Genomic DNA, 26,870 nt, shown 5'->3' with positions numbered 1-26,870 from the left:
AATGTGCCTATAAAGGTTCATTTGCTGACATGGAAAGCACTGCCATAATGTCGACAATAAATAATGTCCATGATAGTAGTTTCATACCATTAGACAAGGATAATACCCAGCCTCCTGCACTTAGTTCTTGGAAGGCTCTCAAATAAAATATCATTACTTTGAAGTTCTCTGGACACAAAATTATCATTACATTTTAAGGAGTTTAAAACTTCCTCTGAGTTTGGTACCTGTAACTCCTGGAGCCAAGTTTTTAGAAATGTTTAGGAACCCACACTTGGAAACAGAGCAACACAAGAATGCATGTTCTGGCTTTTAGCACTGCGGGCTACCTGCTTTGGGCTATCTGCTAGACAAGGCCTAGATTTGATAACAGCACTTAGGTTCTTATTTCAAGTTAAGTATTTTCTTTTTTTTTTTTTTTTTTCAAAATAGGACTACGGTATTTGCTATGATGATGTGCTCGAAAAATTGCTTCAAAGCAGGAGTGATACTGAAGTGAAGCTTAATGCTTTATAGATAAACAGACGTGGTCCCCAAAAAAATAACTTAAAAACCTTCTCTCTGTTTGAGGAATCATATGCATCGTATATAGACTGGACACTGGAGGGTGGGAAGTGCTATCCAGAATTCTGGGCTGGGGGATATCTGCATGCTTCTTGAATTGTGCAGCAGTGTTCCAGTCAGCCTGACTCAGTCTTTGCACCTGACAATTTTCTTTTCTAGCTACAGAAGTGATAAAGGAACATTCTGCTGCTTGGATGCTCTGTTGTGTTCTTTCCCCACTTCAGGGCTGTAAGAGAATCTTATTTGTGTCATCAAATAAGGCAGCACTCAGAGAATAACCCTAGAAAGGCCAGGAAATAAAGAGTGTGGGGATTTTCCAAGAGGCAGCTAGAATACCTATAGCTAAAAAAGGACTAACAGCTTGATTCCTTGAGCACGTCCTTTATTGCTCTGTCATTCTCTGGGAACATTAGGGACTGTGTTTAAGAAGCTGCATCAGTTTCAGATGTTATGCACCTCATTAATCAAAACACATCCTTTTGGAAGGCAGTTGATTGCAGGCTTAGGCACAGAAGTGCTTACACCTCAGCCTCCCTAGTGCCTGGAGGAGGGAAGAAGAAGAGAAAAAAGACCTTTAATGCTATCACTGGCTTAGTTCACATTATCTAATCTACAGAAGCATTTAAAAATCGAGATTTATTTCCCCCGAAAAGCTCATTCTACCAGAAATTTTGGTGAAAATAATAATATGAAATAATATTTGCACTGGGTAGCTTCGCTGTAGAGTATTTCAAATGAGTCACAGCCAGTCTAGGTTGTGCCAGGAGGTGGGAGGAGAAGAGTGAAGCAGGTGAATGCATCAGAGAAAGGATTCAGGAGAGCGAGCGAGAGAGCAGGCAGGCAAAGATGAGGAAGCGTGTGCTGTCTGTGTGTACGGTGAAGTCACTGCTGATGGCTGCATTTCCTTGAAGTGAGAGCTTAAGCAACATCCTACTGCTTTACATGGCGCAGTTACCTTAGGGCGGTGACAGGTGACTCCTGGAAGGGAAAAGGTGAATATTTGCTTATGAAAGCAGAAGCGCGGGGATCGGGTGAGGATTTCCTCACCACTTGTACTGGGCATTCGTTGCCTGCGTTTAGCCTCCCTGCCTGTCTGCGCAGTTCACGTGGTTTCCTTTTCCTAGGAGGTATGATTTTAAATGTATAAAACAACAAACATTCCAGAAAGCCTGGGATATTGAATGTATGCAAAAATGTACGCAAGCAGTCTCTCATATGGCTAAACAGATTCTTAATTTAACTCCGCTGATTTCAAAGGCATTTCACTAGTAAATAATTTGAACTAGTTTATCAATGTAAGAGCTTCTTAAACATAACAGAATAAACAGCTATTCCCAAAGAAGCACAGGGCTGGACTGATTGCCACCTCTTTTCCCTCTTTTCTCCAAAAACACCTCTCAAAGAACAAAAAGTAGGGAAAAGCCTGATTTCAGCCTTTTTTTCCACTGCTTTGGCCTCCATTCTATGAGGTGCATTGCAGCCAGCAGTGAAAGGCTTCCCACCAGGAGCCGTTATTTTCCTAGGACCAACTTCCTGGCAGACGGGCGAGCGGAGGGTGAGCTGCAGAAAGTGCTGACTCAGGTGCCCACCGGGAAGTGGGTTTCCCCGTGCCGTGGGAGAGCCCACGCATCCCACACGCTCCTTCGCCATCCCAGTCCAGCCTCCCTTAATCCGGTAGGGGAGCTCTTGAAGATGCAGCTCGCTTTTTTTTTTTTTTTTTATTATTATTATTGAATGACTTCTACAGATCTAACCCCGCAGGGGAGAAATAGTAACGTTTTGCGTGTCTAACGGGGGAAGCAAGGCAGCGAAGGAACAAGAAACCTTCCAAACCTTCGGTGGTTTGCAGACAGGTACAAAACACACCGTGTTTCCCAGCAGGCAAACTTCTGCTGGAAAAGACAGGCACTCCCCAAGCCCCTGCTTTGCATGCAAGTGAGATTTTCAAGGTGAACCGCTGTTTTTCCTTTAGGTTTGGATTCGCCCCTTCCCCCCCACACACACAACCACCCACCCACCCACCCACCCATCCCCGTGTCTTCACACGCAACAAAACACGCAACAACTCCAGAAGGAGACAGGATCGGCAGCATCTAAGAGAAAAGGAATCTTCTTGCTCCTGTTTTTTTTTTTTTTGTTTAATGTTTATGATGCTGTTATTTTTAAATTCGCGGCCACCCGGCAATTCCTTGCCTTTACAGCGAGGATGGCGTTAAGCCTGCCGGTGTCGCCGAAAGCCGAGCCGGGGGTGGCAGTGGCTCCTCGGCGGGAGCTCTGCAGCGCCGGGGCGGCGCGGTGCCCGCAGCCCGGCGGCGGCGGCAGCCCTGCGGCGCCCCTTCGGCCACGCACACCCCCTCGGCAGCCAGGCGTTGCCCTTTTAAGAAGCCCGGGTGCTGGCTCAGGTAGGCAGAGCCTGTGTGCAGTAGTCGCTCCTATGGCAACCCAATAGAATGGGATCGCTTCATGAATATTCCCAGGAGCTGGGGCTGCATGAGGAATAAGTGATGACAGTGATGTAAGCAAGCAGTGGCTGCTGCAGGTTGCAGTTCATTGTGTTATTGGCCGGCAGGTTGAGGAGTTTGAGGCACCCGGGCTTGAGCTTCGCTTTCCGGATGATGTCTGCCCACCGGGAGCCACGGCACATTTGCATCTCGAAGCCAACATGGCAAGGCGGCTGCTGCTGCTGCTGCCGCCCTCCCTCGCCTTCCAGCCAGAAGTGTGTGGCTCTCCTCTAGACTTCTTGCCCAGTGCTCTGGATCTGAGCAGACAGGGATTGCAGTAACACTCACCAAGGGGGAGACAAGCAGCAAGTAGCCAAATCGGGACAACGAAGGAGTCGAAGGGAGGGGGCTTTTTTGCCTTCCCTCTTTTTTTTCCCCTTCCCTTCTGGATGCAGAGCTCGTGTTTTGATGCAGAGCCTGTGGATGCCACAGTCTGGTAAGGAGATGACACGCCAGTCTCTGGTCCTTTCAGCTCCTTGAGCTGGGGGCAGGGGCCTGGGGGCAGTGACGGTTCCCTTCCTCAGGCAGAGCGGGGGGGTCGCTCCCTCCAACTGAGCAGCAGCAGCATCGGCCATGGACAAGCTGCCCCCCTCCATGCGCAAGAGGCTCTACAGCCTGCCCCAGCAGATAGGACCCAAGGCGTCGATCATGGACGAGGAGGAAGACAGCGACAAGGACACCCGGAGGAAAAGCATCAGGCTGAAGCCACTGCCTTCGCCCTCTGCTGGGAGCACCCGGGCTGTCGGGGGAGACCCCGGCAGAGGGGGGGACCCCGGCCTCCTGGAGACGGAGGCAGGCAGCAAGGGCGCCAAGACCAGCACCAACGGGGACTGCCGCCGCTTCAAAGGGAGCCTGTCGTCGCTGACCAGCAGGCACCTCCACGATGCGGCCGAGGAGAAGAGGCTGATCGGTGGGGAAGGGGAGCCGGCCTCCCCCTGTGAGGACAAGAGCCCCCCCGGCAGTGGGGAGCTGGAGCAGGGACTGCCTGCGCCCCCACCACCAGCGTCCCCTCCGGAGCCCCAGCAGCAGCCCGCCCGGGCTTGCTCTTCTACCTCCATCAAAGTGGAAGGAGGTGGAGGGTGCGACCAGATCACCCCAGATGAGGAGCAGAGGCTGGGCCAAGCCGGTTTCATGCAGAGGCAGTTCGGGGCCATGCTCCAGCCAGGGGTCAACAAATTCTCCTTGAGGATGTTTGGCAGCCAGAAGGCCGTGGAGAGGGAGCAGGAAAGGGTTAAGTCTGCCGGGTTCTGGATCATCCATCCCTACAGCGACTTCAGGTACAATTCCCCCCCCCCCCACTCCCCCTCCTGGCCCACTCAAAGCTAGCTGGCCTGCCCCTTCCCCAACCATGTCCAGCTCAAACCTTCCCGCACAGAGCACACACCCAAGCGTAACTTTCCTTGTTCATTTCCTCCTGGTCAGAGGAGCTGGAGGACACATCCGAGATCTGCTCCAGCCAGACAATCTGCAGGTTTTGTTTACATTTAAGCTTAATTTTAGTGTCCCCACACCATTATTAATTTTAAATTGTGTTTTTAAAACAATAAATGTCTTTCGCTTTGGCTTTTTATAAGGGAAAGTCTCTCCATAAGTTCAGTGTAGATGGGGAAAAATGTTCCCACCTGATGCTCAACTCTAGACTAAAAGCGTGGTGTCTGCTGCTTAACTAGTCCTACATCTCTAGTTTGGCACATATGGTCTGCCTGATTAATGTTTCAGTTCCCATCTTCGTGCCTCAAAGTCCTCTCCCGTCTCCTTCCCCAAGAGTTCGGGAAGGATGTTGCTACTGTTGCTGTTCTGTAGAGCTTCTTCCTGCAGCATCGCTTGTCAGGAATTGGTACGTGCAGCGGACAGCATTAAGAAGGAACTTAACACCTTCAGAGTCTTACAGAGAAAGATTTTCTTTTGCATCTGAAGATCCTTATTTGCAAAATTAATTTGGATAGGGAATAGTTAACATTGTCTTTATGAAAATGGTTTTCTTTCACTCAGGCAGCAACATTTCCATGAAGGTTAATAAGGAAATTAACTTGTAAACCCTAGAGCAAATTTTTGCATAGTTATGTGTAGCAGAGGGGTTGTGTTTGGGTATTTCTGACTAAAGTATTGTCTACTGCACAGGTGAATTGTCCTCTGCAATATGTATGTAAAGTACTGCAATCAATAATTAATTACTTAGTGCAATCAATGGCTAAGGTTTATTGCTTCAACTTTAATTACAACTGGCTTAAGTGTCACATTTAAAAGCATGCAGCAGAAGCACATTATTCAAACACATTATCTATCAAAATGTATGATTTTATTGAATTCTTGGACTCTTCAAGAAAACTTGCCTTATTCCCTAAAAAACAGTCAGCAAGATAATCGCAGGAAGGAGTGGATTTGGGTGCCCAAAGACAGAAAGGACAGAAACCTCTCAACACTACCTTTTAGGGATTTAGCAAGCAGTCCACATGCTTAGAAGATTCAGCACTGGCACTGAACAGATTCCTTGATATTTGCTTGGATTAACAAATGTTATTAGAAGGCTATGTGAATTGGAAGACTGCACTGTCGTTTAAATTCAGGGCATTCAAGTGTCCCAAGCACACAGCTGACCGAGCATATGAGGGTTTCCAGCAGCTACATCACGACACGTAGTCCTTGCAAGTACAATCTTATTCAAACCCAGATTGGAAAGAGTATAAAATTGGCTGCCAGTTGTGACCTGATCAAGTAACACCTCACAAACACAGTGTGATATGAGACTGATTAGCTTTTAAAAAAATAAAACCAATTTCATACTCTTGGCTATAGATCTTTGTATTATTTGCCACAAGTCTGGAGTTAAAAGCTAACTACTATGCTTTCTTGGGTTATTCTAGCAAGGTGTTCTCTGTGTGTCACACCGTCAAGGAATTTTGGATTTAGTCTCTCGATTGTATTTGGATTTATGCAAAAGTAGCATTCAGTTTGCATATCTTTTATGTATCCGTATAGTGAGTTTATTCCCTTCCACCTTTCTGACTATGTTTTCAGCATAGAACCAGACTGGCAAACTTCAGTAAGAGGATTGTAGCAGTAGCTGAGGTCACCACCTTGCCCAAGGTGACATGGTCCTAAGAATTTATTTTTTTAAGATTCCTAGCGAACCACTGCTTATTCCTTAAAACAGCACAGTAAATTATGAGGTAAGTTTATATTTCTGAGATCCTTGGCTATAGGGCCACTCCTAGCCTTACACAAAGGAATGAAATATGCAGGCAAGCTAGACTCTCCCAAGCCAGATGATCACACTGAGTCTGCTAACACTCAGATGTTCGTATGTATGCAGATATATATGAATGCATGTATGGCTCGTCAGTATTAATAATAAAATCCTGCCCTGACATAGCTTTGCATTTGTGCAGAGAAAGCACAGTGAGTTGGATATCTGTACCCTGGTGCAAGACACTCTCTGCTTGGGGTCAGATTCCAGGTAGGCTGATATCTTGCCGCTCTGTGTTTCTTCTAAATTGGTGCTAGAAGCCTAGCACACAAATACGTGCTTTCTCCCTAATATTATATATCAACATCACATGGGGCAGTGGTATTGATTATACGGAAAGACATCTGAAGAAGCCAGAGGAGTTGGATGCACTACTGTATGGTCAGTATGTACATTTTCTGGGGAACTTTGTTCACCCCTGTTTTTAGGTCACTTGCAGCGTATCTGTTTGAATATGACTGCCACTTAGAGAAAATGCATGGGCTCCCGTGAAAAATGACCTATGAACAATGGCTGCCTTGAAGGAGAAGAGTGGGAGCTTTCCCAGATTCTGTTTGGGTTTTGTATTCCCTCCTTCTCTGGATGCTACTAAAGCATCTGTCTTGGAAACAACTCACATGAATATGAATAACATTTTTTGACCTCTGAAATGCAGCATATTGCACCAAAGAGCAGATATTATCAAAATATTTGCAAGAGCTATATCCTTGACCCAAAGGACTCTATTTTCTGCTCTGCAAATTACGCAGTACAATGCGTGATTGCTCCTTGTTATAGATGGGTGCAGATTCTGGAGCGTCAGGATCTTACAAGGGGCATGAGTCTCCGAGTCTCCATTATCCTGCACTTTGCTGTCACCAAAGCTGCGCAGCAGCATTTGGTGTACAGCTTTCAAGTTAATAAATATTTAGACCCAGATTTATTTTCTGTCTTTTTGGAGAAACCAGTTTCACCTCTGAGAGTGAGATGCATCTCCAGGCATTTTGGTAGAGCTCCAGACCTCAGGACTCCTGTCTCAGTACGGCTTGAGATGTGAAGTTTTGAATGGAACACTCCAGCCCTATTTACTGGAGCTTGATTCCACTGTGAAGTGACATTGGTGTAATTCCTCTGAATTCATGGAGTTGCTTCTCCTTCGCAGTGCGTGAGAGGTGTTCCTCTCTTAGAATAGAACAGAGGCTTTCATCATAGTCTCATTAAATTATCATTTTAGCATCTAATATGGCTAATTCCAGTGGCAAATCCATGACCCTCCAAGAGTAAAGCAAAGTAATATAGATTAAGGCTTTGTTGATTTCTGCTTTTAGTCCACTGTGAGGGGAAAAGACACCAAATGACCTTTATAAAAACCGAACTCAGTGCTCCTGAGTACTCATGACTAATGCAGTGGACTAGTTCTAGAAGCACTTAAAAGGTGTCTTAGCAATTTCTAATGAAAAGAAGAATACTGCTTCCTATTCTGAGGTGGGGATGTATGTGCTAGCGGCTTGAGTTTATTTGCATCTGTGGTTGATCGCACATCGGTGCAGAGCCAAACTGTATTTCCTAGATCAGGATTTATCTGTGACTTTGAAAGCTTTTTCACTGGGTAGATAGAATTGTAATTTATTGCTTAGAGGAAGCATTGATCCAGTACAATTGGTTTAATAAAAAAATTCCAGACAAACAATGATCTATCTAGTTTGTAGCTGACTGAAGCATATTGGTTGTAGCTGCTATCCAGAACGGCTTGCAAAAAAGTGTAGCGTGCTGCTTTTAGAAAGGCCTGAAAACAGATACACTATCTGAAGGACCAAAATAGTCCAAACAGTGGATGTAAATAGAACTGCACATTATTCACTGCCCAGTAATCTGTTAACTTCTTCACAGAAGAGAAGCTGCTGCCTCCTTGAAAACAATGGAAAATATTCCACTCGGTAACAGTCCCATCTTCAGATTTTAGAATTGTTCTTTTCACTGTTCTCCCTTACTTGTCTGCAAACAGATCCTTTTTTTCATTTGCTTCCTCTGCCAGAGCCCTCCCTCTGCTTGGAAACCTGGGGAGATTTCTGTGGCACCAAAAGAAATAGATGCTCAGGTGCGATGTGTAAGGTAGGGGAATTCCTGAAGAACAAAATCATTAGCTCCCCTTCATGCTGCTCCAGACCTCTGAGCAGTGTCATTCAGACTGCCTTCTCGTGGGGAATCATCAGTGGGATTTACTAATTACAGTACTAAATACTGAACCCAAGACCAGGAGTGGGATTGAGCAAAAATGGGAAGGATGCATGTTTACCTTTTCCACTCTTCCGAGTAGAACTGATTTCCAGAGTGCCTAACAGCGTGCTGCTCTGTCTGTGGAGACTGTTTTCATTCGTAAGCTTTTCGCTGTTTTGTTAGAAGGGTAAACGATTTGTGAAGCATGCAGCGCTGCTCACTGACTTTGGCAGTTCAGTTAGGTGGGTGTTCCTCTCCCTGCTCTCAGACAATAACGCCCTTTTCTTTACCTGCTGCCCAGAATGCTGCTTCTTGTGCCAGCCTCGCTTCATGCCTATCCACATTCAGAAGCTGCCCACAATGGCAAACTCTGATCTTGTGACTTGCCCACTGCTCATAGCAAAGTAAAATGAAAGCTACCCATTGTGTGAGCCTTATGTCCAGCAAATTCAAATTCTGGCTCAGTGAAACCTCTGCTTAGAGGGAAAGGTCAGGGAAGCAGTTGCATTAGTAGCAGAACACGTGCCCATCATTAGAAACAAACACAAAGTACAAGTCAGGCACAGGTTTATAGACTTGGCTCATAGACACAGCTCATAGACTTGGCTAATTTCTTTTCTTGCTTATACGGATGGCAGTTGCCTCAAAATACTGTGGGGACACTGCTGGCTGAGGAAGGGGAGATGCTTTGCTGAAGTCCGATCTTGCTGTCTTTACTGCAGACAACTTTCCTGCCAATTCCCAGGGCAATTTTGCTGGAGCAGAATGAGGGGATCCAAACAGGAATAATATAAGGGATAATGCAAATCCCACTGAACAGCATGGATTGGACTTCTGTTGTCTTCAGTGGACTGTGAATCAGGCTGCAGGAGAAGAAACATGGTTTTGTGATCATGAACTGAGGGGACCAAACTAGTGCAGCCATACTTCCGATGTCCATGGGCAAGTCATCACGTGCTTCATGCCCTAGTTCACATGTCATAAGGCAGAGGGTAAAAAATCCCTCGCTAAACAACTGATGTGGGGATATAGGTTTTTGTATGAGACATGTTCAGATGTTACAAAAGGCAGTGTTTGAAAACAGGAAGGACTCAGGAAATGAAACACCTCAGTGTATCACCATAATATGTTTTAAGACTATTATCATATAATATTACAGTATTTTCATGTATGTTCACATGCAGAAAATGAGATGAAAGAGTATAAATAAACACTAAAGCAAGCACTGAGATTTAAGGAAGTGCTATGATTAAGATTTTCTGCGTAAACTTAATTCAGGAGGCCCTTTGTAGGAATCTCTGCCAATAGATGAACCAGTTGTCTCTTCTACAGAACCCCATGCCTCATTCAGTGCACATAGGGATGGTTTCTTTGTGAAAAACTATTTAGCGTTTTCTCCATCTCTCCTTATAAGATAGCATACCATATTTATCATATCTTAATCAGACCCTATTCTGAAAAAACAGGTTAATTTCCTCATGGCCCTTTTTTTTCTTTGGCACTTATAAAATATTCAACTATAATAGCAATAAATGTTCATTTCACTTCCTGACACTTTGGCTAGGAAACAGGTACTACCATCCCCAGTTTATAGCAACATGGCAGATGCTCATAGAGATTAAGGTCAAAAACGTTCATTAACTTGGTGTAGTCAATTTGAGGACCTGTTTTGCAGAGTACGTAGCATTACACAGCATACCTTATGTTCAGAGCTCTGCCTTTGTGGGTGCTTAGTGAAGAATCAGACATCCCTGTGACCCAGAGGATAAGGGCACCGAGGGAATGACTACCTGTTTTAAGAGTAATGGTGCTTTAAGAGGATTGGGACATTCCGATTTGGGCCATTTCTTAGACTTGCTTGGTGAGCAGCCAGACTGAGAAATAGGCATGCTGATCCCACCCACCCTTTTCCCAATCCTCTGGTGTTTGTTAGTTTAGCTGTTGTTATAGCCAAAAAAAAATATCATAGCTGTAAACAATGAGATAGTGTTCTCTTTAATCATCACCTAAGAATATTATTCTAATTACAGTTTTGGATTGAGCGATTTGCCTAACACCTCTGCAGGAACTTTTTGGCAGAGATGGAATCTCATCTGCCCTAGCCATCACATCTCATTCTGCAGTTCCTTATCTCTTTTATTGCAAACCTTCCAGATTGTGCAAGAAATGAGCTTCTATAGAAAATCTCTTTCCTGCATACATCTGCCTCAAACCTTTCCTCTTGTCTTGCATGAAGCATGAATTCTATGGGAAGAACTGTTTTGAATCATGTAATGACTGTCACATAATATATGTGTACAGCTAACCTCCGTCCTGCTATTTCATAACCTGAGCTTTTGACTTTGCAGTCTAAGTTTTAATACAGTGGTTTTGTACGGTTGTTAAGGTTTTAAAAAACCAAATCAATCCCGATCCTCATAATAATAATAATATCTCTGGGTTCATTAGCAGGTGTGGATCTTTTCGAGGATATCCTGCACTGCCCTCTGCTCTGAATTAAGCAATGGCTGCAGCAGGTAGTTACAGCAGAAGAACGATGATGCACCATATTCTTGGGTTACTCTCCAGGCATGGAAGGGAAATGTACTCTGCTTATTACAAACTCTCTGCTTGTTTTCTCTCTAGTACCTAAACAGGACGCCTTCTGCCCCACTCTCTCCAACATGTTGTTTTCCCCATCCCTCACTTCAAGTTTGTGTTTCTTATCCCACCAGTCCCATCTCCATTTTCTGGGCTTCTCATGGCAGGCTTCTGCTCCAGCCAGTCCTAGGTCCCAATACCCAGCTTATCATCTGATCACTGTTTTCCACCTCACCTTAGTTTTTAGCAATGTCTCTTCTCTCCCCCCTCTCCCCCCCCCCGCCCATGCTCTAGTCGCAGTATGTTACGCTTGGTACTTAACTCAGTCCAGTTCTGTCCCTTTTCCGTCTCCATCCTTATCCTTCTTCTTTTTTTTTTCTGGGTGGGTCACCCCAAAATAGTTTCTTCTCCTTTTATATATTCCTAGTTGCTGTCGTCCTTCTGACTCTTCAATCTCAGTTTTCTCAGTCCCTGCTTTTCTTCCTGATTTAAGAATGGATCATTTTGCCTAGTCATTTAAAACCCTTCCACATTATCACTCTTTCCATCCTGGGACACCACCAGCCCAGCAATGTTTAGACAAACTCTACCTATTTTTTGTTTTTCAAGCTTGAAATATCTCAATTCTTGGAGCTAAGCAATTAAAATTATGAATTTGCACAGAAGCCCTATCTCCACTGCATTTGATGGGATTTTATTTGATGGGAAAATGTGTTTTCTAAAGGTATTTATTGGTAGTAGTAGGCACACACCGTGTAGAAATCAGTGTAGGACTTTTCAGTATTCTTATAAGCAGGTAAACTTAAGTTTTCAGTTCGGTGTTATTCTGGTTAGGTAACTGTGCTAGTGCTTTCCATTGCATTTGTTCTTTTTTCTACTGTAGAGTCACTGCTGCTGCACTGAAATCCACTTATTATACAGATAAAAGAGTGATCTTTGTCTGGAGATAACGTAGTGTCATTTTAGCTTGAAACCATTGAAATTTGTCTTTGTTTCTGATGTGTTATGAGCATCACATTAGCAAGCCCATGAATCCCTCAGTTTGCTCTTGAAACCGACTATCTGAGCTCTCATCTCTGCCAGAGCATAGATTTCTTCCTTTCTCTTATTTTTGAAAGCTGTATTGGTGCCAAGGCAGTTATAGGTCAATTGAGTTATTGTTGGTTCTAATTGGCACTCTAACAAGCTATTAAATCAATTTACCTACAGATGAATGTCACTCAAAAAGAAAGGTGCCAACTCCTTTTCTGTCTTTGAGAACTTCAAAAAAACCCATTTCCACTGATGAGTGTAAGGGAAAGGCCAGTCGGTAGGGAAGTGGCTAGTGAGAGCATAAGGTTTTGCTCCTAAGTACTTATGCCACGTGGCCTATGGCTGAACAAGGTCCAGGCTGCTCCTCTGTGCCGAGACTACATCCAGAACTCAAGGCCAAGAAGGAGAATTAAGAAAAATCACCAACTCTGACAAATGCTTTTCTATCCCTTCCCTGGTTTGTGAAGCAGCATGGGTTTATTTCCATGTGGAGAGACCTGCATCCTCTTCTCCTCCTTTATTGGTTCTCAGTGTCCCACATGCATTCCTGCGACTGGTGATGCAGGTGTAGTATCCACAACCATCTTTCAAATCAGGCAGCACCTGGCTGGTGACATCCTTACCTTTTTGGTGTCCAGTGACCTATAATTTCATGAGATTTACTTGCTCTGTGTTGCAGAAGAGTCAGAGTTTTTATGGTGAATAGGGTTGATTTAAGTTCTCTTCCAAAACGTTTAGATAACCTCTTCCTCTAGCAGCAATACAGTGCTGATTCCCACATTATCTGAGCATTTCGTAGTGAGACAGTTGTAAAACAGTCGCGTCTCAGCCTACAAGTCAGGACAAGGTTTCTTGACCAAGCGGCACTGTAAGTTCATCCTAGGGTCTCCAAGTCAAAGCTGCTTTATATATGACAAGCAATAAGAACTGCTCAGGTGTCCTTGCTTAAGTGGGCATTTTTTTTTTGGTGAAGCACAAGGCAGATGAGAACGCAGCTTGGCTCTGTGCAGCTCTACGGCTCTGCAGTGCTGTCAGCACTAAACCCAGGGTTTTGTCAGCAGACAAAGCAGGTAGGACTCCAGACACAGAGAAGAGCAGATGTGTGCTGGGCTAACAACATGCTATTAGAGACACCTTTTTCTGCCCCTTTTCCGTGTTGAATGGTTTGCTACTTGGGAAGTCCCTTTACAAATCGAAATTATTCATTCCATGCAGTATATTCACAGTGGCTGACATCAAATATGGTCACCCCGTGCCTAGTGTTAGCACCAGACTGTAGTAAACCCAGGCTGTTAACTCCTGAAGAGACGCTGCTTGCAGCAGGGGAAGACAGTGCTGCTGAGAGCAAAGCAGATGAGCAACCAAAGGGGAATTCCAAGGTCGGCTTGAGGGCCCACCACTTGGACATTATAGGGGCACAACTGCTTCCCCAGCGATACGCAAAAGCTAATCTCATTTGTGGTGACTCGTCCAAATGTGCTAATTAAGGATTTAAATCTCTGCCTCTCTGGATGGAGAGGTTGTCTGTGTTTATGCATCTATTGTTAAAGAGCTTAGAGACAGGAGAGGTGCTGCAGGTTGCCAGCTGACTCTAGTGTAGGAGCTATAACTCCTTTTTTTTTTTTTTATTTTCACAGCTGTGCTCAGGGTTCTTGTGACTGCCAGGAAATCAGCAGCTGTACACTGAGTAACTCCTCATCCCTGTATGCAGCTCCAATGAGACTGTATGCAGAGGAACTCAGATGGGATTCGTTTTTCCTGGTCAGAGCTGCTGAGCACTGTTACAGCCTGATGCTCAGTTCCACCCCCTGCATGTTTGGGGGAAGGAAAACCTAGCAAAGTGCATTTGGATTTCCCTGGGTGTGGGAAAGAAACGTCTTGGTGTGGGAACGAAATGTCCTCAAAGTTATCAGCTCTCCAAAGCTTGTGAGGGAGATAACAGCTGCATTCCAAAGACTCAGGGACTCCACATTAATAAGTCCCTTCCTCCCAGTCATTGCTTCACACGTGATTTCAGGGCAAGGTGCTAACTCATCACCATACTAACATCATTGTTACCCAGTGCAATGTCTCATCTGCAAAGGAGTTGTGTGTGCGCATGCGTACATGGCATGTCTCCGGGGGATGGGAGGAAGTTGGAGGCCCCTAATTACCCAGCCCTGCTCTGCGAGTTCTCTCACCTCTGTCCACAGTAGTGACTAGGCTGAAAGGATGGTGCAGAGCACGAGGCTGTGGGCTGAGGGAGCATGGTGACATCTTTGTTCTCTGCTGAGAGACAGAAGTTGCATTAGGCATAGCGAAACAGTGCAAAGGTGACGTTTCCTGGCAGTGGCAGGATTTGGACTAGCTCTCCCAACAGTCAAAATGATAACAGAAATGATAATGATGACTAATTCTGTGCAGCTTTTTTAACAATGGCAAACCCAGTTTCATTAAGCACAAATTCTCAATGCTTGATCTTTCCTCCTTCACTTTAAAGCACTAATGTGTGCAAAAGTTCTATTAATAACAAGAGGAATATTTTTTTCCACCCCTGGTTTTCTGTGAATTGTGGTGAGGGCAGGAGAAAGAACTGATCTAGACTGCAGCTCATGGACTGTCCTCCTTGATGCCTGTACAAATCTTTTGTATCATTCTGCCATGCTCAATTTAGGTGCAAATACACTTTGAATCATAAGCAATGTATAGCAGATAGAAGGACAAACTGGAAGGCAGGTCAGGCATCTAGTATTGACCCTGTGAGCCATCCTGAACAGAACACTCTTGTGCCTTGATTTCCCCAGCTTTGAAAAGGGGGTGATGGTACTGCCAGGGTCCATGGAAGATGCTGCAGAACTCTAAAATATTTAATGAGAATCATAGAATTGCTGAGGTTGGAAGGGACCTTTAAGATCATCAAGTCCAACCATTAACCTACCCTGACAAAAACCACTTCTAAACCATGTCCCTAAGTACCACATCTATCCTTTTTTTTAAACACCTCCAGGGATGGTGAATCTACCACCTCCCTGGGCAGCCTATTCCAATGTTTAATAACCCTTTCAGTGAAAAAATGTTTCCTAATATCCAATCTAAACCTCCCCTGACATAACTTGAACCCATTTCCTCTCGTCCTATCACTTGTCACCAGGGAGAAGAGGTCAGCCCCCACCTCTCTGCAACCTCCTTTCAGGTAGTTGTAGTGGGTGATAAGGTCTCCCCTCAGCCTCCTCTTCTCCAGGCTAAACAACCCCAGTTCCCTCAGTCGTTCCTCATAAGATTTGTCCTCCAGACCCCTCACCAGCTTTGTAGCCCTTCTCTGGGACACGCTCCAACACCTCAATGTCCTTCTTGTAGTGAGAGGCCCAAAACTGAACGCAATACTCAAGGTGGGGCCTCACCAGTGCTGAGTACAGGGGGACCATCGCTTCCCTAGTCCTGCTCACCACACTATTCCTGACACAGGCCAGGATGCTGTTGGCCTTCTTGGCCACCTGGGCACACTGCTGCCTCATATTCAGCCAGCTGTCCACCAACACCCCCCAGGTCCTTTTCTGCCAGGCAGCTTTCCAGCCACTCTGCCCCAATCCTGTAGCGCTGCATGGGGTTGTTGTGACCCAAGTGCACGACCCGGCACTTGGCCTTGTTGAACCTTATACCATTGGCCTCGGCTCATCAGTCCAGCCTGTCCAGATCCCTCTGCAGAGCCATCCTACCCTCAAGCAGATCAACACGCCCGCCTAGTTTAGTGTCGTCTGCGAACTTACTGAGGGTGCATTCGATCCCCTCATCCAGATCATTGATAAAGATATTAAAGAGAACAGGCCCCAGCACCGAGCCCTGGGGGACACCACTTATGACCGGACACCAACTGGATTTAACTCCATTCACCACCACTCTCTGGGTACGGCCATCCAGCCAGTTTTTTGCCCAGCGAAGAGTACACCTGTCCAGGCCATGAGCAGCCAGTTTCTCCAGGAGAATGCTGTGGGAAACAGTGTCAAAAGCTTTGCAAAAATCCAGGTAGATAACATCCACAGCTTTTCCCTCATCCACTAAGTAGGTCACCTTATCATAGAAGGAGATCAGGTTTGTCAGACATGACCTACCTTTCACAAACCCATGCTGACTGGGCCTGATCACCCAATTCTCCTGCATGTGCCGTGTAATGGCACTGAGGATGATCTGTTCCATGACCTTCCCAGGCACCGAGGTCAGACTGACTGGCCTGTAGTTCCCTGGATCCTCCTTCCGGCCCTTCTTATGGATGGGCGTCACATTTGCCAACCTCCAGTCAGCTGGGACCTCCCCAGTTATCCAGGACTGCTCATAAATGATGCAAAGTGGCCTGGTGAGCACTTCCACCAGCTCCTTCAGTACCTTTGGGTGTATCCCATCCGGCCCATAGATTTGTGCACCTCCAGGTGCTGAAGCAGGTCCCTCACCATTTCCCTTTGGATTACAGGGGCTTCATTCTGCTCTCCATCCTTGTCTTCTAGCTGAGGGGTCTGGGTACCCAGGGAACAACTGGTCCTACTGCTGAAGACTGAGGCAAAGACAGCATTAAGTACCTCAGCCTTTTCCTTATCCTTGGTCACTATGTTATCAGCCCCGTCTGCTAGAGGACAGAGATTATCCTTAGTCCTCTTTTTATTGCTAATATATTTATAGAATTTTTTTTTGTTGTCCTTGACAACAGAAGCCAGGTTTAGTTCTAGCGGGGCTTTGGCCCTCCTGATTTTTTCCCTACATAGCCTTACTGCCTCTTTGTAGTCCTCTTGAGTTGCCTGCCCTTCCTTCCAAAGGCCATAAATCCTCTTTTTTTCCCCTAAGTTGCAATCCTAGCTCCCTGTTCAGCCAGGCCGGTCTTTTTCCCCGACGGCTTGTCTTTTGGCACATGGGGACAACCTGCTCCTGCGCCTTTAAGACTTCCTTCTTCAAAAAAAAAATTTCTTCATGATTAACCTTTTCTGTGCACTGCTGTTGATTTGGTTACATTTCTTGTCCATCTTTTGTTAGGACCACAAAAATGAGTAGACCCATATACTATTAGGTGATTTCTGAATAATTGGTTCCTTTGAGGAAACTGGTTACCCACACCTGTACCGTTCCATGTATGGTGCTATATTGTGTGGCACATTTAGAACTAGGCTGGAAGAGGATAGAAAAAAAGCCTGCATGGGGAGGGAGTTGATGAATTTTACCTTTTGTGTCTGTAAATGAGAATTGTGCAGCCCCTGCATGGGGTTTGGAGATGCTCTAAAATGAAAATGTTCCCTCTTTTCCTCACTGGTCATGTGCATTGCAAGGTGTGCCGTCCTTTGCTTTGGGAATATACAACTTCTTGACTTTAGTAAATACAAAAGGTCTGAACAAAAGGTCTGGCGCAGGAGATAGCAAGTTTTCTGTCCTTTTCTGTGGTGTGGCAGCTTTAGGAAACGTCCTCTAAGCTCATCAACTGTTGAATGTTTCCGATAATCTGTTGTGACTCTTGGCTTTTAGTGCAAACACTAGTGTGCTTCAGATCATGCCAGCTGTGGTTAAGGTGATACACTGTGAATGCTATGGTTAGAGAGCAACTAGGCTTGTTCCACAGTTGGGAATTGGAACAAATGCGTGGGTCAAAGACATACTTAAACTCCAGGTTTGGCAATGACTGTTGGCTCAACCCTGACTGCATTTGGGAGGTTTCTGGTCCTCAGTTTTGCAAAGCCTCATGTAAAGTTGCAGTGTTCGGAGCTTCTCTGGGTGTATTCCTGTTATAACTGGGTTCCCCTGCTGTCTCTCTGCGCCACAGGCACTCCTCTCTCATCTACTCCTGATCCATCACCCAAATAGGGCAAATTCCTCTGGCTTCTTGTTGTCTACATATATTGATTGAAAGTTGGGCCAAAGTGAAGACTTCCAAACGAGGGCAGTTCTGATGGTTATGTGCTGCTTTTGCAGCTCAAACAAGAATTTAGGCTAAGGGTGGCAGATGTGGGTATGGCCTATGGCTCCTGCTTTTGAACAAGGAATCTGGAAGCCTCATCTGCAAGTAAATTCACACAGCAAAATCTGCACTGCAGACAAAAAAAGATTTGCCTTGACATCATCTGCCCTGCTCTGAGATCCGCAGTCAGTCAGGAGAGCAATGCACAGCTCCCAGCCTCTCTAGCTCAGTAGAATTAAGGCTAAGCTTCATCATGAGCTAATGCAAGCTGTTCCCACCCCAAATAATTGGCTGCTGGATGGCTTTGTGTCTGTCTAACCATTACTGCATGTGGGTGGATGTGTTATGTGTGTGTGAATGACTCTGCTTTGGAAACTAATACATAACATCGGGGGTGCATCTAATAATACAATACCTTGTGAGTGATGTGGATGTGAGAAGCGTAAAACAGAGCTGAGCATGTTGAACATCTGTACAAAGATCACTCTCCCTGGTACCATAGGATGCTGATTCCCGTGGCCAGACCACCACTACCTCTTTTTTGCTCTTCCCACGGTAAAACACCTCAGATGTCTTTCCAGTCCTCTGTTTCCCATAGCTGAAATTTAGAAGCAGGAAAAGAAAAGCAGTGAAATGTCTCAAAAGCTCAGTCCCCCCATCAGCACAACCTCTTTGTAGGGCAGAGCACCCCTTGGTGAATAGGAAATGACAGAGGTGTTGGCTTGTCCGTAGAGATGAAAGACAATGCCTATCCATAAGCATAGCTGTTGGAGACATTGATGTATAGAAGTCATGCTTGACTTGGGGAGATGGGAGTTGTAACCCCTCTGGGACTTGGCAGCTGTTATAGGGTATTATTTTCACAAGGCTGAGCTGTTCTTAAACACTTCCTCTAGTGTAATCATCACACACACATTTTCTCGGTAATGGCAGGCCATCAGCAATTCTTTCCAGTCTTCTTAGATAAGATGTACAGAGACAAGCTGTGAAAGAGCTGAACAAGATGCCTTGATGTTAGTCATTCACATTTCCTCAGCTTGGCCCGTGAATAAGCTTTAGGCCTTGCTCTCTGTACACATCCTTGGGGCTGAGGGGTTTTTTAGGGTAGAAGCACCTCTTTCAAATAAGGACACGTAAGTGGCAACTTGTGCCTGCCCCAAACTTGGACGCTAAGATCTGCGGTCCAGTTAGGAAAAAAAGACATATAGTTGGCTATACCTCTGGTTGTGATGGTTCACGGTGGAACATAGCTTTCCTACAGCCAGTCACAAGAGGAGGGGAGAGAATTCTTCACCAGCTCTTTGAAAACTTGTTTTTCAAAGGAAAACAAAGTATGGACCTCGTTAGCTCAGAAAGCAGAAAGGAGGATATTCCAAATAAAGTAGTTTTATAGTAATACAAACTACCCTGATCACTCAAAACCCATGGCTGTTGACAGAGCAGACTACTAGCCTTTATAGATAGCCAGATAACACTGGGAGTAGTTTTAGTACAGTTTAAATGGTGGGCTTCAGCTTTATTCATACCCTGCCCTGAAGCTGCTGCATTTCACCTCAGCGTTAGCCTTGCTACAGTGCTGGGTAAAATTATTTCTCCACACAGTGGGGATCTCGTGGATGCAGTAGGATAGATCATCATTTTTTTTGAAATGAGTTTTTATCAGTAGACGTATGGAGCCAAATTCCTTGGTGAGAATCCATTGCAGCTACTGACACCAGGAATCAGTTTTACTCCTTGGAGCTACTTCTGGCCTCTCTCTCTTGTATACATGTACCTCTGAGGCACATATGGGCGCTGTGTCTAGCACCGTCTGAGACCTGCTAATATTGCACCACAGTGAGAGATACCAGATTACATTCACATTTTGATGTTTGTGGCATGGATCTTCAAAGCAGGATTTAGTAAGCTAGCTCTCTGTTGCTACAGTGGAAGGATTTTAGAGCACTTTTTCTGCTCTTCATCCACAAAATAGCTATTTCTGATTCAATGATGTCTTCCATAAAGGAGATCCCTAATTTACAATCTGAATATCTAATGAGCTAAAATGTTTTTGGATATACTTGAGAGCAGAGCTAATCTGCTATCTGCTTTTCCTGGGCTCCGGTGAAAGACCTTCCGCTGTTCCCCACTGAAACCAGGGAGCGCTGAGGTCGTTGGCTCGAGTGACATGCAGAGCTTTCTTCCAGGTACCCTCATCACTAAACCATCTTTATACTTCTCTTTCTCAGCCTTCCTGTCATCTATTGAGTGCCAGCCAGTTGGGCTGAGTCACATCACGTGTATTTCTGGTGGGATGTATTTGAAAGAACATGGAGGAAAGCCCTAGCTTTTGCCTTACTACTAAGCTTACTTAAACAGAAGGACTAGATTAACTAAAAAGAAGAAAAACATAGAAATCATGTAATCAAGCATCATTGAAGTGCACAAATTCCCAGCTAGTTTACATAATGTGCTAGCACATCCCTGCTCCTGCTGAAAGCAAAGGTTAAGTCAGTGCCTGCTACAGTGGCCTTGAAATTGGTATGTGTAGAAGTAAGAAACTACAAGTATACTTCATGTTTTAGAGAAGAGGGCCTTTGAGAGTGCGTTCTTGTGTTGCTTCTTTGAAAAGCTGGAATTTATTGAGACATTGCTGCCATTGTAGGTACCCAAAACAGAGCAGGGAACAGATTGCCTCTAGGCACCACAAGCAAAGGGTAAGACGTTTTTCTTTTAAGACACAAAATTTAAACGTCTGGAATAGTCTTTTGTGGCTTTACCTTTCAGTACCCAGAGCATGCTTAGGTTCTTTTGGGGTTTCTTTTTCCAGACTCAGGAGCAGAAGTACATCTTTCTATATTGGGGAAGAGGGCTGTGGCATCTGCAAAGTGCTGTTGCTCATCTTGCAGTTGCATGTGCTTCTTTGGGCTTCAGGCATGAATAGACCCTGTTCTCACCAAAAGAGGAAAAGAATCTAGAAAGAGCTCTGTGATGAGTTCCTGCCTTGAAGTAAGGGGATTTAAAATTTAAAGTAGGATCAGGTAGATTTAACATACACACTTACATTTTAAAATATACACCTCATTTGTTAGTGGAATCTGCACCTTAAATAGGCAGGAAAGTGCTTGAATATCACTGCCTTGGAATAGATACCTGTCCTGCTATCCTTTTGGTAATTGTTTACTGTGTCAACAAAACTACTTGCATGTTTCAGGGATACCTGAAGTCTGTGGTATTGTATTATATTGGTCATATGTCCAAAAATCTTTAAAGAGATTGTTATTTCCCATTCACTTTGTAGCGTGTCTGAGCCCTGATGCTGAAGTGCAAATACAGGGTTTTTTTTTCATTATTTATTGGGTTTTCATGACTATCATATCTGCACTGTCCCAGCTGTTTGTAGAAATAGCTTTGTAATATTTCTGTGAAATTGCAAGGATATATATTCCCATTTTATGTCTGGAAAACTAATATACAGACAAACTACATTATTTTCTAGAGAGTTGCTCACAGAATCTGAACTTCAGTTGTGTAGACAGCACAAGTAGTTCCTCAGTGACAGGACTGTCCTGCCTTTTTCTGCAGTCTCCCTCTAGGTAGGATGGAAACTGGCAGGCTGGAGCCTCCTTGTTATGTATTGATGGAAAATGGGCTGCATCAATCTGAATATATTTCTGAAACAACTTGTTTCTGGCAGGTTGTTCATTCTAAAAATATATTTATTTCTAATTGCTGAACGGAATGCTTAATGAATTCTTCCTTCCCAAGAACAATTAATCAAAGAATGATTTAGGGCTGGCACTTGCTCCCCCAGGGCTCAATGGCTGTGTTCCATTGACTTAAATAAAGCAGATCGAGCCCAGCCCATACTGGAAAAGATTTATCTAAGCATATTTTAATGGTGCCCATCACTATTTATCTGGATGTCCCTGGCAGAAAAATACTGTATACATTGGAGGAGCAGCACTGAACATTATAGTAGAGTTACAGCAAGCTGCTCTGTTTTGCAACCAGTGTTTTCCTGGTTTGTATAATATTATGCAAACTCCCGTTGATTGTAATGGGGATTTGGAATGGTGAGGAAAGAAGGGGCTGCAGTTTCAACTTGCTCCAGAAGATTTCTTGACTGGAACAAACTGCTGGAGCAGACTGTGTGGGTCACTGAGACCCTGCAAAATGGATTAGAGCTTTAATAAAGGAGAATCCCCTGAGAATCCCCACCGCACCACAAAGACGCGCCCTTTCTGCAAAAGATCAAAAGTCAGAAATTTGAAGCGTGTTGTGGAAAGAGCGGGAGATATCCAGCAACGTCCTGAATCTTGGCAAAAGCCAGATATGTGGGCAGTGAAAATGCCCAGATCCCCTAGCACCTGCCTCCTTCACAGGAGTGTTATGCAGCATGCTCCATGCCACACAGAAGGATGAAAAGCCAAAATGGCTTCTACCAGTCTCACATGAGGGGACAGGCCTTATATGCCCTGAATGTGGCTACTGAATTTTTTATATTCTGTATAATTGGTGATTCAAAGCATCCTCTTTGGGTAAGTGTGTCTGACAGTATCCTTTCTAGGGGAGAATATATTTTAAATGTCCAGTTTCTGAGGTTTTCATTTCTCCTATTTCAGAGTATGCACCAAGTCCTCCTCAGTTTCCCCCAAGTCTCCTGCTGCCCTTCAGCTTCTGCTGGGTTTCCCCATTTCAGTCGGTTCAATGCAGAAATGTTTGTTGGGACACCAAATAATAGTTTCTCAGCAACTGAAAAGGGCTTTGGAGCACAGTGGCTCCTTGCATAAGGAACTGCCTTTCTGTGGAGCTGAAGTGCAAAGTTGGGAGCTGAGTTGAGTGCCCTTAAAACATTAGACTGGATGTCAGGATTCCTGGTCTCTCTTCTCCTTTCTCCTGTGGACCTGCAGGTGAGTGAGGCACTGCAGAAATAACTGCCTCTCTGTGCCTCAGTTTCCCCAGCTGGCAGATGCTGATGCTGAGACTCAGCCACCTGCCATAAAGTGCTTTGAGGTCAAAAGGAAAAAATCCCTTGTGAGCTACATACTGTTTGAGTACATGCAGTAATTAATTCAGCATCCGATGTTTGGAGGGGATAGTGGATTCACGTGGATGCCTTAGATAAGCATAGCCTTAGCACAGTATGTTTCTTCTGAGACCTAAAATAATCAGAGGCAATTGGACTTTTTTTTTTCCTTAACTGCTGCATTTTTAGAAGGTGATTCATCTCTTGTCTGGGGTCTTGGATACCTCAGTAGCCCCAAGATCCCAGCAGCATTAGTCTTTTTGAGGATTCATTGTGCTCCAATCCAGCCTGCATAACTCATTGCAAACAAGAGTCTGATGTTTAGCAGCAGGAGAGTTTGGGAGGAAAAATATTTCCTGCTTTTGAAACTGAAACACACATAGTCACCACTACGTTATCATTTCAGATGTCATACTCCCTTCCACCCCCATCTCGTCTTCCCCACAGAAAGAGGCTTTATGGCTGGCATTTTGTGCTGAAGCTTGTCTGAAACAGTGACGCCAACATTCACATTTCCCACCACGGCTGAAAGTAATGATGTAAATCAGTGTTCTGTTGATTCTCATAAAGTAATACTGATCAGTAGAAGCTAAAGTTTGGAAACAGTACAAAAAACAGTACTCCATCCATCCCAATCCGTGGTTCTTACACATTGCTCCTTTGGCATTCCCCCAACCTCTAGCACTTGAAGCCATACTTCTGTTCACAAAATAGGCAGAAAATTTGCTCTAGAGTTGTCATCCCCGTTGGCCAAAGTGTTTTTAACCCAGAAGCAATACCTGTTAAAGAAGGCATTTAACTTGGGAGTGTAAGTTGGGAGTGAACTCTCTCTTCCAGGTCTTCTTACCCCTGTGCTACATAACCCCTAGGTGTGTGGTGAAGTGTCCTCGAAAGGGATGAAAGCTCATGCAGGCAACATGTTCTATCAGTCTGGCTTTTTCTCTCCTCAGTGAGCACGTGGTTTGGGAAGTTTTGAGCCTTTAGATTAACACAGCTTTCAATATGATCATTCCAGCAGACCACTGGAAACCCGCAAACTACTATTAGCTCTTCCTGGCAGCTTTTTGGATTCCCATCCTGCCGTTAAGCAGGAAAGAGGTTAAACTTTTCCTCTCTGCCCCATCCGGCATATCCAGGGCTCACACAGAGCAGTAGGAATAAGCGTGCACAGGTGCTGAAGTCTGGCAGATGCTGTTGCTTGTCTCAGACATAAATCCTGATAACTCTAAAAGCTGAAGAGAGAATAGGAGAGAGCATATGTGCCTTATCCTGCAAGCAGAGATGTATCTCATTGAGTAAATGGCTTCATGTAGCTGAACAACAGCTGGATCAGGCTCAGGTTTGGTCCATCCTCAGGCGCAGGAAGCTTTTCCTCTTTTTTTTGGTCTTGCATTGTAAACTGGATGTAAATGGCCAACTACTCAGGTAAACTACATACGTAGTTGTTTCTAAGGCTACTTAAGCCCACTGGTGACCTGCTGCGGAGATGGTTGTCCTGGTGGTGCATGGTTCAAAAATTACAGTGGGTAACCCAAACCTGGGTCTCTAGGATCCTCTAGGAGCGCCTAGCATGTTGTAGTAAGAGACCTTCTGTTTCTCCCTGCTTTCCATTTGGGGAGACTGGAGTTGTGATTCCTATTCAATGCCAAGCTGTAGAAGACTTTTTCTCAGCCTGGCAGATGACTTAGCTATTTGCTGCATGCATTTGTCACCTGTTTGTGTCCTACTGCAGAGCATGAGGGCATAAATTTGTCAATCCAAAGCAAAACGGCAGCTACCAGAAAGCAGAGCAATGTCCCCTCCACTGTCCCCCACTTTCTAAACTGATTCTTATCTAGTTATGTTACTCGTGTAATCTCTCTGCCCTATTTTAGTGTTTAAATTTAGTAAATTTGGGTTCCAAGTGGTGAGGCTGACATCCTCATCATGTAAACTCATATTATGTCAAGAGAGCCATGTCAATTCAAAATAGTTAAGAACCCGGCCTGTCATCCTTGTAACTTACTGAGAAAAGTTGGTGGAACATACCTGCCCATCAGGTCATGTCGTGTGTCCTCTGCCACTTTTGCAGTAGCATTTACTCTGAACTAATATACATACATACATACATGTATGTATGTATATCATCTCTCTATATATATAGATAGATGTAAAGTCTGTACCTGCAGCACTGAATCCTGTAAGTGTGAGCTGCTGTTAATACTCTGGCAAATAAAGGTGAAAGATCAGATTCAGAGAAGTGGGCTTTGAAACCTCTACCTGTATGTCTCCGAGAAATTGAAGTCTGGGCACTGTGAAATAAGATACAGCCTCTTTCCTTCATATACTTGGGTGCAACTCAAACCCTTGACCCAATATCGCTGCTTTTTGAGAGAATTCAGAACTCCCTAGTGCAGATCCACCTTTCTGACAGACTGCCCGAACATTTGAATTTGACTCATGCTAGATGTTGGATATGGGCCAAGGCTTGAACTTAATAATGTCACAACTTATGCATGTCTTTAGGCTTTAGTCCTTCACATTCCACAACATATTCATGATGACTTGGAAGCTGCAGCCCTTATTGATCTATCTGCTCTCTACAACAACAACATATGGCACGTTTCCATGGCAATAGGTCCCCCTGAAGGGGCTTCCTTCCTTTCCTCAGTTTATTGGTCTTTTTCATTATTAAATCATCAGAGATAAATGCACACAGAGAAGGGTCAACGTCTGGATCAATGGACAGCAAACAAAGAGGAACTTTTCCATATTCATACAAGCGAGAGATTTCAGAAGATCAAACAATGCAGAATTGCCAGGCCCTTAGCATGTCAGTCTCATACATAATGTATTCTGGGAGCTCTGTGAAATCAATACACATCTAACACCTTGAAAACCTTCGGGATTCGGCAAGGGGGAGGTGGGAAGAGGAGGGGGGAATCAAGACATATTTGTGAGCGCATTAGGGTGAGATATGAAGAGAGGGTTAAGCTCTCTGGCCTCGGCTTTCTGCCACGAGCACAGTTTTGGTTAAATGCTACAAATAGAAAATTGTACTTGATTCTTTAACCCTGGGAAGATGTGGTGTCACAGGTTCCTTCTGATGAAGTTTGATGAGACAGCCATGGAGTGGAACACTTCTGCTGTGATGTGGCTGTGTAGGAGGTAATCCCAGACCACCAGCAGCTGGGGTGCAGTCTGTCTATACCCTCCCTCAACAGGGAGCCTGAAGTGGTCTAATGTACCACCAGAAGGGAGAGGAGTCCATCCAGACAGGTTAGAGCTTGGTTTGCCAGTGGTGGCACTGACCTGGTTTCCTTCTACAGGAAACTTGTGCTTATGAATCCCCCACTGAATCTGTACCATATTGTCTTCCCAATGGTGTCTGCAGCCACTGCTGCAATGAATTTCCACTGCAGAACAATTTATATCTTTGATCATCTCAGTGGTGCTATGAGAACAACAATAAATTTTCTAGGTGCAGTGTGTAAATGTTCTTCCTTTAGGCCTCCAAAAAGAGGGAATAAGCTTTCCTACAGGTAGTACCCACAAAAATTTCATTGCTTTTAAAGCTTGTCACAGGGGAATCCTCCATGAGCTCCTAATAGCTGCATCCAAGCAAGTGAGAAAATATTACTAATGCTGTTTTTAGTCGGAATCGGGATGTGTGCTCTATTGGCCTCCATCCTCCAAATTTAGAGCCAGAACAAACGAAGTCTCTTGTGGCTATCTCTGTTTCTGTGTGTGCATTCCCCAAAGGGGGAAATGAAATCTTGTTTATTTTTACCTTTCTGGGAAGATTGGGTTCTAAGTATAGATTTAAGATACGGTTTAATTTGTTAGGATGAT

The 26,870-nt window shown here is 44.6% G+C and overlaps 1 protein-coding gene across 1 annotated transcript in view; it reads left to right on the top strand.

Annotated features, from left to right (window-relative positions):
* Positions 1-3,638: 3,638 nt before the first annotated feature.
* Positions 3,639-26,870, top strand: part of HCN4 (hyperpolarization activated cyclic nucleotide gated potassium channel 4) — a gene marked incomplete at both ends in the record, with an annotated part of 105,126 nt that continues 81,894 nt past the window's right edge. The window contains one exon of the mRNA XM_082488723.1: positions 3,639-4,342. Coding sequence (XP_082344849.1) covers positions 3,639-4,342 — 704 coding nt within the window. The remainder of the gene's footprint in view (positions 4,343-26,870) is intronic.

Source organism: Vanellus vanellus (genome assembly GCF_965231255.1).
Source record: "Vanellus vanellus genome assembly, chromosome: 11".
In the NCBI taxonomy this organism is placed as follows: Eukaryota; Metazoa; Chordata; class Aves; order Charadriiformes; family Charadriidae; genus Vanellus; species Vanellus vanellus.
The sequence above is the reverse complement of the archived record's forward strand: the minus strand, read 5'-3'. Positions and strand labels throughout refer to the sequence as shown.